Here is a 14,573-nt window from a genome sequence, read left to right on the forward strand (position 1 = left end):
AAAGGTGACAGACCCAGGGGCCGATGCAGGGGCTTCGGAAGGGGGCAGTGAAGGTAGAGGCACAAATAAATCCCTGGGAGCAGAGTGTGATGACCCAGTGACCTCCGGCGTGTGGATGGGATCGGTGGTGGTACAAGCAGGAGAATTAAAAAGTAAAAATAAAACCTCACGCATGTAAGTGAGGTCTCTGTAATTACCAGAAATTATAACCGAGAAAACTCTAAGCTAAATGTTAGTTCACAAAGCTGCCCTTGGTTTGATCGGCGCTGGGTACACGGGGGAACATGCACACTGATAATTGTATGGATATTCATGTTATCTACCCACCTATTGCCAAAATCTTATACGTGTGTCAATATGTTAAGTCACATGCATGCTAGCTATAAATTCAGGTTGTTTTCCATCTATATAGGTGGTAAATATTTTCAGTCTTGGTCAGCAGAATGCTGCTTTCCTGGAGTAAGCTAGCTTTAGGAAGCATCCCATTTTCCTTGAGTGCATTATTCTGTGGTAGAACAGTTCAGCACGTAGGCTTACTTATCTTGTTTGTACATAGTTTACACAGAATGACTGAAGCTTCTGGTATCGACTACATTGCTCAAAATAAGGCTTATTCAGTTTTTACCGGGGTCTCTGGGTGGCTTTGCTGAGCAGGGCTCAGTAAGGTACTGCCTTCAGCTTTACAGGCCGGGTGGGTGTTTCTTTCCACCTTTGTCCAGGAACTGTGTTGTGCAGAAATGAAGCTGGAACTCCCCTGAGAAATAGGGAGAGGGTCCTGAGACACCGGGAGAGCATTTAATGTTAATATCTACCGAACAACAAACAAAAATGCAAACAAAAGCCTACTCTAGGATCTCCCTTGGGAATGCAGGGCACATCGTGTGTCTGTAGCCTCCAGGAAGTCTGGGAGGTTTCGGTCATGGTGTCATTCAGAGTGGAGTTCTGGCAGAGAAGTCCTGTTTCAAGCTTTAATACAGTGAAAATTGTTTCGTGGTTTCTGGCTTCTTGGTCTTGCGTTTCACCAACAGGTTCTCAGCCTAAATACCACTTCAGTTGCTGAAATGGCAGCGCTGACTGTGCTGCATGAAAATTCCTTGTATTAGATGTGCGAGTGTGTATCCTTCTGCATGTGCAGAAGGTCTGAAAAATCTGTGCTTTGAACATGCCTAGTCCAGCTAAGAAAAGTAAAATTTGTTAATTCTGATATTGTGTTTTCTTTCAGGCAAGAATTCATATCAGCTCGAAGCAGAATTTGCAGTATGGTTGGCTGGCTTATATGCTGGGAGACAGAGCTACAAAAAGGTTCACTCAGTACAGCAAAATCTTTACAGTGGAGGGAAACTTATCTTCTGGGAAGGGCAAACTTGCACAAAAAATAGCAGAAAAATTCGGTACATCTTATTTTCCCTATTTTTGCAATAGTTACTAGAATTTAACAGTGTAATTGTGATTCTTGTGTAAAGAAAGTTCACCAAACCAGCAATTCTTGACTAGCGTATTATTAGTTAGGCAATGCCACAGTTAGTGTGGAAGGCTTCTTGGGGAGGGGAGAATAAAATGTTGATGAGGTTTGAAATGACGATGGGATGCTTGTCAGATCAGATCTGTGGGACCCACGTGTAAGTATGATTTGTTGTGAGTGAAATTTCACTTCTAATGAAGTTGGTTTGCTCCCTGACCTCCTAGCTCTGGTAGAGTCACTGGGCACCTCGAGAGGTAGGATTTTCTGTGGCAGTGTACGCAGTGTCATCAAGGGGATTGGAGGGCTGGTGGCAAAAAAGATTCTGCTTTGAACAATATCTCCGTGCTCATTGTGGAGGTGACAATTTGCAGTACTTTCCATTAGGGTTTGTTTACCCTCTTTGATGTGATTGACCAAAGGATTTTATGTGCTGTGTCCAAGTGTTATTTTAACGTAGAGCTATATATTTAAATGAGCTGAATTGGTGTTTACTGTAAACAAACAAAACTTATTATTTTGACTGGTGTTCTGTTGTGGGTTTTTTTTGTCAGGAATGAAATATTTCCCAGAAGCAGACATCTGTTACCTAAACAGAATCACAGGAGATGGAACGTTGCTGCATGAGAAATTCAATGGTTTCTGTAACCTGGAGAGATTTTACAATGATCCAAAATGCCCTGATGGACACTCTTATCGACTGCAAGCGTGGCTGTTTGGTAACCGTGTTTTACAGTATGCTGATGCGTTGGAGCATCTGCTGAGCACAGGTTAGATTTCACAGTAAATAGATTTCATTTATAAATTAACTTCTGAGTGTAAGTTGTGAGTAAGCTGTTCTGAAGTGCTTTGCTGGTATCTGCATTTTGAAATCAAAGGCTATTATGTTGTGAAGCTTTTATATTTTTTCCCCCTAGTGAGTACAGCTTAACAGTCCCATTTAGAAAAAATTGTGTTAAAACAAGATCATTTCTAGTGAAGCAAATACCGACCAGTTACCAATGTCATTAATTTTAATTTGTCAATAGCTGATGATTATTTCCAAAAAGACATCTTAAACATACCAAGACAGCAGTGAGTCATACAGCCTTTTTAAAGCTCTCTCTAAACTTAGTTCCTGATGGTATCTTTTGTTCAGTCTTTTTGATTTCATTAAATAATGTTTTGTGGTGGTGGTTATAAATTGTCTTCTGGTGAGAAAAGATTTCCTATACCAACACTGACTTACCTGTTGGTTGTGCTTTAATAAATGTTTTCCAAAAAAGATGAAAGCAAAGCGAGTACAAGGAAGTGTCTCAGACACAAATGAGGTATGGAGCCTAAAATACAGTAATGCTTAGCTACTGCAGTGGTAGGCACAGGGGGGGAATGAAGGTTTGGGTGAGACAGGTGGGTTCAGCATACATATCCAGTATGTTTGTGCAAGCCAAAAACTTGCTTTTTTGTTTTATTTAAAACTTCTAGAAAAGTAGTCCGAACATTGACTGTAGACCAGAACTGTCTTTGATTTTAGATATTGCTGCCAGCAGTCTCTTTGAGCCTTGCTGACTGGCCCCTACTTTCAATTGCAGGACAAGGCGTGGTGTTAGAGCGCTCTCCCTACAGCGACTTTGTGTTTCTGGATGCGATGTTTAAAGAAGGCTATATCCACAAGCGATGTAAGTTACTTGCGTGCATTAAAAACTAGTTCTTTTGCCATAATCTCAGACAGAATTGTGGTAGTTTAGTTTTTTAAAAAGGAACAAAAAAGCCTGCTGGGTACATGGACTCCTTTAAATATTTGGAGTTGTTCTTCCACGCATCAAGAACCAACTTCAAGCCATGAGACTTAGTTTTAGTTCAAGGCTTTAGTTCTGCTTGCATGTTAAAGAATATGTATTCTGTGTATTGGTTACTTGTGTTCTGGCAGCAAGAGGCTCCTGTAGTTCCCTGGAAATGTGGGTGAGCATGCTGATGAAGACTGGAGGTCCTTCAGGCAGAATGTGATCTTGCAGCTTTAGGTGGGAGGTAAATAATGAGTCAGCAGGGTTTGACGTACTTGCCTTGGCTCCCTTTTGAATCTTAAAGAACACGAATGTTGCTCTTGTATTCAAGAAGGAGGATCCAGGACAGGCCAGTCAGCCTCAGCTTGATCTGCAGGAAGGTGATGGAGCAAATCCTCCTGGAAGCCACTTCCAAAATATATGGAGAATGTGAAGGGGATGGAGAATAGTCATCATGGTTTTACGAAAAGGAAATCATGCTTAAACAGCTAATACTCAGTTCTTCGTAGAAGGCTAGCTCAGTGGATGAGTAGAGAGCAATGGATATTGTCTGTCTAAACTTAAGCAAATCTTTCAGTGCTGTCTTTCATAACCTCCTCATTGACAAACTGATGAAGTACAGATCGGATACGTGGGTAGTAGATTGAAAAGTGGTTGAACTGCTGGGCTCAGAGGGTTGTGGTCAGCAGTGCAAAGTCTAGCTGGAGGCCAGTAAGTTGGTAGTGTATCCCAGGGATGGATACTGGGGCTGAACCAGGTTTAAACTGGGTTTAAAACATGGATGAGAGGACAGAGTTCAGCCTCAGCAGATTTGCAGGTGATGCAAAATGGAGAGAGGAATGGTTGACAGGCCATATGGGGTTTTTTGTGCTGTTCAGAGGAACTTGGACAGGCTGGAGAAATGGCTGGATGGCAACCTCATGAAGCTCAACAGAAGAGGGGGCTGCATGAAGAAGAATGTTGTCAGCTGGTCAAGGGAGTTGATCACCAGGTCTGGAGTGTTGTGCCTAGTTCTGGGCTACCAGGTGGAGAAAGCTAGGAACTTACTGGAGTGAGTCTAGCAAAGGGCCATGAAGGTCACTAGGAAACTAGAGCATCTGGTGTATGAGGAGAGGCTGAGAGAGCTGGGATTTTTTTGAACTGGAGAAGAGAAGGCTCAGGGGGATGCGTATAAGTACCTGATGGCATTTCTGTGTATAAATACTTGATGGGGAGGAGTATTGGATGAAACCAGTCTCTTCTCGGTGGCACCTAGTGATAGGACAAGAGGCAGAGAGTAGCGGTTAAAATACAGGAAGATCCATTTCTAAGAAAAAAAAACCAAAACATTTTCTACTGTGCAGGTAGTCAAAACCCTGAAGCAGATTGCCTGGGGAGGCTGTGGGATCTCTACCCTGGAGACACTCAAAACACTGTGGGACAGAGTCCCGAGCCACCTGCTCTAGCTGACCCTGCTCTGAGCAGAGTGGTTGAACCAGATGGTGTGCGGATGTTCCTTCCAGCCTGAGTGACTGTGTGGTTTCGGGGCACGGAGCTCCTGAGCAGAGCAGTGTTACTGTGCTGGTGCCTTGTGGGCAGACACGTGGAGTCTCTGTCCCTTGACTAGGAACAGAGCAGTTATGTGACATACATAGGACACCGGCTGCAGCCAAAACATGCAAACTTACAGCTGAACAGAAGTTGCAAAGTAACAATTAGAAAATTGCTATTGAAATTCTTCTTGTTTCGGCCTGTTCTTGGCAAATATGGCATTTTGGCTACTCCTGAGGGGAAGACAGTAGTTTCCCTGACTGCCTCTGTTTCTGCTGTCTTGTTCTATTTGGCTTAGATTTAGGAGGTGTAGATTTGTGTTTTAACACCTGCTGTAAGTCACAACTTCTTGCTGAATGAGTTTGGGAGCTGGTTCTAATGAACTGTGGGCAAACAAAGCCCAGCAACCACAATTTATATTTAATAATAAATTCCAGCAAGTAATGGATTGTACTGAAATTCTGAAACAGCAAACATCTTGATGAGAGGAACTGCTGACTGCTGCTTACTGTGGTGCCAGGCACCATGGGCTTTAAATTTTTCACAAACTGTTTGAATTTGAAAGCCTGGCAGTACATTTCTAGCTAAGCTGGTGAGCCTTATTGAGGAAAGCTTGTGCTTGAGCTGGCTTTAACAAAGCCTGTGCTATTCATGCTATATTTGACTGGATGCTTCCCCTAAACCTGTGTGGCTTCCTGATCCTCAGCTATTATCACAGGAATGCTTTGGGTTATTGATGTGTGTCCCGGTTTCAGCTGGGACGGAGTTAACTTTGTTCCCAGCAGCCAGTGTGAGGCTGTGTTTGGGTTTGTGCTGAGGAGAAGCTGATCACACACTGATGGGCAGAGCTGCTGCCAGGACAGTCAAGGACTTTCCAGCTTCTCTGCTGTGCCCGTGTCTGCAGGGGCAGGAGGAGCTGGGAGGGAGCACAGCCCCAGTGACCAGCCCAGGATTGGACCTCAGGGTTAGGACTGAGACCCCAACTGGCCGATGGTCTGTTCCATATCATGCACGGCATGGTCAGGGGAGAGGTGAGGCTCTGTCCAGAAGGGCTCTCTCTTGCTCCAGATTGGCTCCCTCTGGGTCCCACCTCTCTCAGGGTTGTCTTAGTCTCTTGGACACTTGGGCTCTTACCTCCATTCAGAGATTGCAGGTTTGGGACTCTCTCTGCTCTGGGATTGTTAGCCAGGAACAGGCTGAGCCTTGGTCATCGGGTGGTGAGCAGTGTCACTGTGTGTCACTCATTTGTGTATTTATATATATATATTACTATTATTATCATCATCATTATTATTGCAGTTTAGTTATTAAATTGTTCTTAACTCATGAGTCTCTTTTCCCTTCACACCTTTAAGGAGATCCGTCTTCCCCATCACTAGAAGAGGGGAGGGTGAGCGAGTGGTTCTTGTGGGGTTTGGCTGCCAGCCAGGGATGTAAAACTGTAACAGTGTGGTAGAAGGAACCCAGTTGCATAGACCTGACCAACTCCTCTCGGATAACGTTGAAGGTGAGGTCCTCCAAAGTGGAGTCTGGTGGTTGTGTTTTTGGAGAGTAGATCTGCTGTTGGTCATGTAGAGCACAGAGCTGTCGAGCAGTGGTAGTGCAGAGTGTGCCTCTAGTACGGGTGAAAAGGGACTCTGCTGGCTTGGTGACCTCTTAAAAATGTTTGCTTTACCTCAGCATGATTCTGTGTGTGCATCGGAGGACAAGGAGGCAAAGGAGTTTTGAAGCCTGTGACTTTTTTCCATTACCACTTTTGCTGCACTGTCACCTTTGTGGCAGGATGGGGCCATTTATTTGGGTGTGAGGCTGTGGCAGGAGGGCAGCCCCAGCACCTCAGGTGACCTGACTGCTGCAGTTTCTTCCTGATGGTTGAGAGGCTGTCTCTAAACAGTGGAGGAAAAACCCAAGTTTCTCAATCTCAGAAAAAAAAAATCACTTCTTTGATATAACTGATGTTAGATTCTTATCTCTCAGTACATGTGGCTTTTTTAGTGTTTGGTTTACTTTCTGTTTCTGGAAGATGGTTTATTCTAAAAATTTCCAGAATCCTATTTGAGGAAAAGCCCACTCTAAGCTTGCTGTATCAGCCAAGAAGAGGAGACTACAAATACAAAGGTAGGGGATGTGATTTATTTCCAAATAGAATGTATTTAGCAAATGCAGGAAGAAATGCTCAAAAAATCATTTGCAGATTCATTACCCAATAAGTTATAGTTTTAGCGCTGTTCCTGTTGCACTTGTCCACATTTGCAGCGTGTGTGTGTTCTGCTGGGCTGCCCTTAGCTCTCTGGTGCGTTTGGTTTTTCTGCAGGTCTTGATCACTACAAGGAGATCAAAGAGATCAGCATTTGTGAATTCCTGCCGCCTCATGCGGTCATTTATATAGATGTACCCGTCCCAGAGGTGCAGAAGAGGATTCAAGAGAAAGGCAAGGTAGTTTTCTCTCTTGCCATTATTGCTGTCTGTTGTGATCCTGCCCTTATGCATGAGTCCTGTGGGATTTGCAGACTTCTGCTTCTGAAAAGCTTTTTGTCCTCTTAGGTGCAGGAACTGTCTGTTGGGGATGACTGGGTGGGTATTATGGTATGCTTGCTCTAAAAAAAAAAAAAAAAAAGCAAAAATCAACTTGTTTGACTGCATCAATATGCTGCCATTTCTGTAACAGGAAGCTCTGTAAAGATCATTTGCCCTTAAAAACAAGCCTTTGTAGCTGCTGTCTCAGGAGTCGGGTCCAGCTGATAAGTGTCTCGTAGTGTGCTCTAAGATTATCTGTGCTTCCTGAGTGCCAGGAGCCCCAGCTGGCTGTCCCCTTCACCAGCTGAATGCTGTTTCAGACCTGTGTTGATGTTAATGTGTGATCAGCAAGTTCAGTTAACTTCCTGAAATTAAGAAAATTTCTGCTAGGTGCTCTTGTGTTAATACAGTGAAACCACCAGTTTTCAGCTTAAGACTCATTTTGTGTAGATATTCCATGAGATATAAAATCTGGGGTGTTTTTTGGCTAATCTAATATAAAATTGATAATCTTTCTGGCTAATCAAATATAAAGTTGATGGTAAATACAGTTTCTGCTTGGCACTAGTGCAACCTCAGTCTGGTCTGAGGTCATGATATGTGACTCTACCTATTGTTGTTGTTTGACAGTTGTGGGACAATCTGACTTTTGCCATCAAAACCCTTTGAGGGGGGGGCATAGTTTCTCTCTAAGATGTCTTTTTAAAGTCAAGGTATTGGATGGAGAATACTGTTGAAAAGAAAATTAACTTAGTTCTGTAGCATCGTCTTCAAATTACCTCTCTCGCTGTGTCAGGATATTGGGTTACTGGGTTATTGAAATTATTTTGGATCAAAAACTGCAGGGTACTTTTATATAATGACTAATCTAAATAAGGTTTTGGGTTTGGGTTTTTTCTGCCCCCTTCTGTGATATTTGGACATGTGCTTGTAACTGTTCTCAGATGTGTTATGAGGATTAAATGATGTTTACCTTGTACCTGGTTCAAAGGTGAAAGGAAATTGTAGTCGAGTGAAATATTTAACTGCAAAAGCTTGATAGATTCAAAGAAAACTTTATTACTAAAAACTTCTCAGGTCTCTTAAATGCTTGGCCATGCCTCCTTCTCTCGAAACGTGTGTGCGTACGTTAGTGTGTGAGGGTGAGCTCGTAGCGTTTTGCTTTGCAGTTTCCTGCTCATTTGAGAGGGGGAGGCTGCCAATTGCCGAAGGGAAGGGACTTCAGAGCCCTAACTGGAAGGATGCCCTTGCTGCTTCGTGGTCTGTGGCCTGAGTTGTTTAGTCTGCTGGTCAAATGACTCTCCCCTTCTGCCCTCCAGCAGCTCAGGCCGTGACTGAACGGTGCTTTAATGAACAAGATACTTTTGTATAGGAAAACATAGCGTTTTTGTTTTAGCAACTTCAGTGACGGACTTAGAAGCCTCTTCATGTATCGTGGGAACCTGTGAATTCTTTGCCCTTGTGAGCATAAAGGTCGGTGGCATTTTTGAGACCTCTGGCAGAAATTGCTGGTGTAACTTGTAACTTCCTTGGGGCAGTGGCACTGCTGAACACTAGTGCTTGTTCGGGGATGGTATTTTTGGGAATTCTGCCTTCTTGGCGAATGGAGTGTTTAATTGGTATTCAGCACGCTGTTGTTTGCAGGGCACTGGAAAAAGAAAAGCCTGCCAGTGGGCCCAAAAAGCAGACACACAGATTCTTCCAACATAATGAGCATCTTGGATGAGTGTTTCAAGTGGGAAATGTTAATTTAATTATAGGATTGAACTGAAGGAACACATGGTAGATTAGAGAAATTCCTGGCATTTTGTAAATGTGGCATTAAAGTACACTGCAGAAGATCAAATGTTTAACAGCAGGTGTGATATCCATGAAATTTCAAAGAGTTTTTTTTTTTGAGTGGGTGGCTGGAGTGGATGGTTGCCCATGCACTTGTCTGAAGCTGTGGAAATGGATGCATGTTGGCCCTCTCTTTGAAAAGGCAGACTCAGACAATCTTCTGGTTTTTGGATGATCATATAACTTTCTTGAATGTGCAGATAGCTAGGCTTGATCAGTCCTTGGAAAGCTAATCTTTTTCAGGCTGACGTATGGTTTTCTTTGCTTGTGAACCCAAGGAAAATGAGGTTATTCCTGTAACAAACGGAAATAAATTGGAAGAAGGTTTTTTTCAGTTTTACGTTCTTCTATTTAACCTGCCTTTCCCTTTCTTTCTAGATTCACTAGCGCATCAGAAGAATCTTACTTATACAGCTAATCCTTATAACCGTGAACATAATATACAGGGCAAAGCAACGATTAATGCAGGCTGACTTGTTCCTTAGGGTGCTCTAGATATTTAATGCCACGTAAGAAATTCTGAAAACTCCAAATGCCTTAATTCTTGAAGCTGTCATTAATGTGTGTGGTTCACTTGGGTGTTTGACTCCTAATACAAGAGTGAGCTCTTGGCAGGTGGTGTAGCAGCACCTTCTGCTTAAGCTGGAATCTGTGCTGGTGGGAAAAGCAGGAAAACTCATTTCATAACACTGTTTTCTGTTTGTTTTTAGCCATATGAGAAAAAGGTGTCTCCTTTGTATCTCCAGAACATTGAGGATGCTTACAAGAAAACCTTCTTGCCAGAGATCAGGTTAGCAAGCCAAAATGTTTTGTCTGTTAAGTCTTTGAGTAAAAATGTGTGCAAATCCCAAAATCTCTGTCAATATAACCGAATAAAATAATGTTGTGTGAGAAATCCTCCTTGTGCTCTAATATTATGTCCTGATGATGGGGTGTTGCATTCGTGGCATAACCACCATGTTTACTTGTATGTAGTTACCTCTGGTGTCTGAGAAGCCTGGTGCCAATGTTAGAATATTGGAAGATTAAAAATGAAGTAGTCTTAGGTGTGAGCTTTATAAAGCCTTTTTTTAAAATTCTTAACAGATTCAGAGTGAGTGAAGTGTTGTGCAATAGTAAATTAATTGGATTTCATTAATTGTCCTACATAATGAGCCCTGATCTGCAGGATGTTTTTTCATCCTGCTGTCTTGAGGTATTTCAGCTTTGCTGTCATGGGACACAGGGAAGCATAAACTTTTTCATAGTTAAAAGTGTACTTCAGGAGCAAAGCCAGGAATCTGGTCTGTTTACTGTTCAAAAACAACTTTTGTCTTCCTTTCTGACACTATTCTGTATGTGGTTGGCATCAACAGCTTTGCTTCTCTTTGTGTTTGCTGGCACGGGTGGTTGGAGTGCTTTCTTGGAGCGATGTCCAGACTGCTGTAACTATAGCTGCTTGTTTGTGTTTGCACGACCTGAGGAGAAGGGGATGCAATATGAGCTTTTCTCAGGCCTTTTTGGAGAGTTAGGAGTTTTTCTGTCCTTAAAACTCCTTTCGGTTGACATAGCTTTGGCTAGTTTCTTGATAATGGTGTGGAGGGAGAGGAGAAAGGTAAGGGTCTGATCCCTTTTCCAGTTCTGTTTTGCCACCTCACGATAGCACACACCTGATAGCTTTCCACGTTTGAAAAGGATTTGATGGTCTTGTGGTAAATAAAGACTGCGCTGCTACCTGCTCTGAGAGACTACAGGTGCTGTTCTCTGGGCTCCCCTGGCTTTCTCTAGCTGGAGAGCAAGAATCTGTGCACTGTAAACCTGAGATGAGACTATTATAGTTTGCAACTATCGCAACTCTTCCGAACGAGCTCTATCAAAAATCAGTCCTAAAAATCTAAAAGCATGTGAATGTAAGCAGTCTTGGTCCCTTAGAAACAAATTGCTTTCTGGAAGGGAAATTCCTAAAGACTTTTAAAGAGCCAGGCCTTCTTTACATCAAAATAATCTGTAATTGTGCAAGGTTCTTTTTGTGCAGACTGAGTTACATTTAAGTCAAAGTAGATCTTCAGGTATATTGCAGCCTGCTTGTTTCCCCTCGCTCTCTTGCTCCATTTCCCAGGGTAAATGGGGGTGATAGGGCTGTCAGCAATTGAACTGAGTCGTTCCATACTGAGCTTGTCACTCATACAAGGCAGACAGTGGTGGTGTGAGGTGTGTTCGGTGGCCTCCTAGTGTGTCCCCCACAGGCTAGCGGCCAGCCCACGGCTCTTGGAAGGAAACGGGGACTAAGGATGCACAGGGAGGATGGGAAGCCTTGGGATTGTCATCCCCCTGAGGGCAGAACTGGTTTGAATTTATTGGTGAGAAAAAACATGCTGCTTATTCTTTGGATCAAGTCAAGCCCCGGAAATATACCATGGTGTTTAGTGAGGCTCAATCCTAGACCTGATCCTGCTGTGATTTCAAATACATGGTCAGTACACTTGTTAAGCAAACACCCTCTGGTTGGCATCCTGGCCAGCAGAGGGGCTGGCGATGGCTTCTCAGATCAATCTGTGTGCTGGGCTCTGAAGAAGGACGGCTCTGTCCCCTGGATGCAGGAGAGCTGTGCATGTGTGACCCTTCAGCTTTGCGCATCTCTGGACATGACTGATATTGGATAAATATACTGAAGCTTCAACTGCTTCACCATTTATCTGCTGGCTTGCAGAGTGAAGCGAACTGTATTCACACCTGGCTGTTAACCTCTAGGCAGACTAAGAAATATTTGATTCCCTCACTCTTGGTGATGAACAAAATCTGTTTCAAACAGGCTAAAAAAATTATTATAGACTGTTGAACAAACTCCTGCCTACTTTCCGTCTTCAAGCTTATGTTCACTTGTTCTCTTGCTCTTCTTGAAATGCGGCAGGAAAATAGTCTGGTTTGTTACTTTGCAAAATTCCTGTTACCTTGTCCATTTAATTAGAGCAACTTGATGCTGCTTGAAATGCTGTGTTTTATAGTGGATATTTGGCTATCTTAAAATGGGTGCTTCCTTTCTAGTCTGATGCTTTTATGAATATCTTTTAATGTTTCTTTTGATAGTGATTTGCAAGCCCAGTGCTGTGGCAGGTACTACCTCCTAATTTTGAACAGACAGCTTTTGTTTTTAGTTTTCTTTTCCTGGACCAAAGCCCTAAGGTTACTAATGTTCTCTTTCATACCCAATACTGCTTCCACTGAGCAGCTGTTTTCTCTTAATGAAGGCCCTAATAATCTGCAGAGGATCGAGTTATTTGAACCTGCATTGTTAGAGCAATTGCCAGTGTGAGACTGGTGAGGTCTGACCTCTCCCTTTGATTACTGACTGTTGATGTCGAAGATGTGAGTAGGTGTGCTATGCTGTCGCAGCAGCTCTCTTTGAGAGGAGGCCATTTATTTTCTTTCTGTGACTGAAGAGTCGTGTGAGGCTTTATGCTTCGTTCTCAAGTTGAGAACTAACTCTTAAGTAGTTCCCCTACTAGGAGCATCAGTTGAATGGCTGACTGTATGAGCTTGGGGGTTTGGAGGAATAAAAGGCATTTTATAAATTAACTTTTTTACCAGAGCTGTTTTGACTGACCAGTGTTAATGCAGATGAGGAACTAACTTGGACTGCTGCAGTTATAAGTTCTTTTGATGATGTGACTACTTAAAACAACAGCGTTTAGATTGCTGGCCCTAATACTCATTAACTTTGGAAGCTGTTAGCTGTGCTAGGCAAAAATCTGCTGATTCTTCCCAGTGCTCTTCAGGTTTGCTGTGTGTTGTTTGACACACTGTGTGCATTGGGCTTCCATTTTATTTTCTCTTTCAGTTTTTGTTAGCTAAAGGAAAGGTCTTCCAGGGCAGCTGGGGCAGGTTTGGGAGTGACTATTACCGAGTGCTGTGCACATGTAGCAGTGAAATGTGTTTGTGTAGGAATTCCTGTTGAGAAACTGCTCTGCAAGGTTTCTCGGAAAGCTGTTGTAGGAAAACAGTCTTGTAACCAGGAAGCTGTTTCTTGTTTTAAATTATTTTCTACTTGCAGACCCTGCTGCCTATGTTGTATTGGTTCAGTTAGCTTAGTGTTAATAAATAATGATGAATGAATGTGTTCTTCTGTTTAAAATTCCCCACAGGTATTAATGTACTTGTTATAAAATGGAAGGCCTATGGAAGTTTTGGGTTAGGCTGGCCAAAAATTTCACTTGGCTTCAAATAGTTTGGGCGATTGTCACTGGGGCAAGTATCCACATTAGTGAAATGGAAACAAATTCATAGGTGGGATTGGTTTTTTTAATTGAAACTATGTAAATGCCACAGGCCATTTGCTCTTTAAAAATAAGTTTTCACCAGGAAAAGAACTAACTTACAGGTCTGATAGGAATTCTATTGCGAGAACTCTGTAAGTGTTCTAAAAAATTGTAATGTTTCTGGCTCTCTTTGTGCCTTTTAACTTCATTTCTGCTTCATTTTGGAGCAGGGGGAAGAGGATGGAAGAGCAGTTTTATCAGGTGAATTCATTTTTTTTTCTTCTTTGCAGTGAGACCAGTGAAGTTCTGCAGTACACAGGAGTTGAGGCAGAGGATGTGGAGAAGGTAAGAGTTTGCATATATTGATTTTAAAAAAAACCAAACCCCAACTTCCAAGACTGAAATGTAAAGAGAATACATTGTCCTAGATAACAAACTTAGTTAACTATCTAATGTATTTAGTGTTTGTTGCTATGGCAAAAATCTGGGCTGGGTCTGTACTAGAATATGTCAATGAGAGTGTAATTTTGTCAGGAGAGTGAAAATCTTGGCCCCCATCCCTTTTGCCAAGATACCTGGCTCTCTGAGCAAGCAAAGCTCCCTATAGGCCGCATGATTATCATTAATAATTTTTTTTAGTGTCTTTTTTCTGATGTCACTTATGCTGGTTGTTTCCAAGCAAATGCTGTGAGGGAGGTGGAAGCAGCACTTCCTGAGTCCCTGCTGGGCTGTGCAGTGTCTGGCTGCTCAGGCAGCATCCCTGTTTGAAGTGGCTGGTGAGATGGGCAAAGCTTTGCATAGCTCAGTGTGGGAACTAATGATGTTAACCGAGAGGTATGCCACCCCCAGCATTCAGCTGAGACTTTGTCTACCAGTATAAGGTCTGTCTCTGTTGGCTTTTGCTGTTGTGCACCTTCCTGTGATCCAGGTTGGTGCACAGCTTCCTGGGTGATAAAATAGCTGTTGATTTCTAAAAGCTAGTAATTATTTGGTTATAGCTAACAGCTGGATAACCAGAGCTGTTAAAGGTTTGTAACCCTGGGTTATTCATCTCTATAAGGTAGGTAGCACATGGTATCTAAACTGCAATTTTTTCTCCATTTGCCAGACACATTAGCTGAGCCAGATAAATTGTCTTCTCTTTGCTAGAAATCTCTTATTGTATGACAGGATTAGCATGAGATCACTGCCGCCTCCTAATCCACTGTGTTATTTTTTGGAGTAGGTGTA

General features: G+C 42.7%; 1 protein-coding gene across 1 annotated transcript in view; it reads left to right on the forward strand.

Annotated features, from left to right (window-relative positions):
- The first annotated feature begins 1,228 nt into the window (after positions 1 to 1,228).
- Positions 1,229 to 14,573, forward strand: part of NDUFA10 (NADH dehydrogenase (ubiquinone) 1 alpha subcomplex, 10, 42kDa) — a 41,343-nt gene continuing 27,998 nt past the window's right edge. The window contains exons 1-6 of the mRNA XM_010080184.1: positions 1,229 to 1,391; positions 2,014 to 2,229; positions 3,031 to 3,117; positions 7,067 to 7,188; positions 9,819 to 9,898; positions 13,634 to 13,688. Coding sequence (XP_010078486.1) covers positions 1,277 to 1,391; positions 2,014 to 2,229; positions 3,031 to 3,117; positions 7,067 to 7,188; positions 9,819 to 9,898; positions 13,634 to 13,688 — 675 coding nt within the window. The 5' untranslated portion in view covers positions 1,229 to 1,276. The remainder of the gene's footprint in view (positions 1,392 to 2,013; positions 2,230 to 3,030; positions 3,118 to 7,066; positions 7,189 to 9,818; positions 9,899 to 13,633; positions 13,689 to 14,573) is intronic.

This window comes from Pterocles gutturalis, unplaced genomic scaffold (genome assembly GCF_000699245.1).
Source record: "Pterocles gutturalis isolate BGI_N339 unplaced genomic scaffold, ASM69924v1 scaffold3864, whole genome shotgun sequence".
NCBI classification, from domain to species: Eukaryota; Metazoa; Chordata; class Aves; order Pterocliformes; family Pteroclidae; genus Pterocles; species Pterocles gutturalis.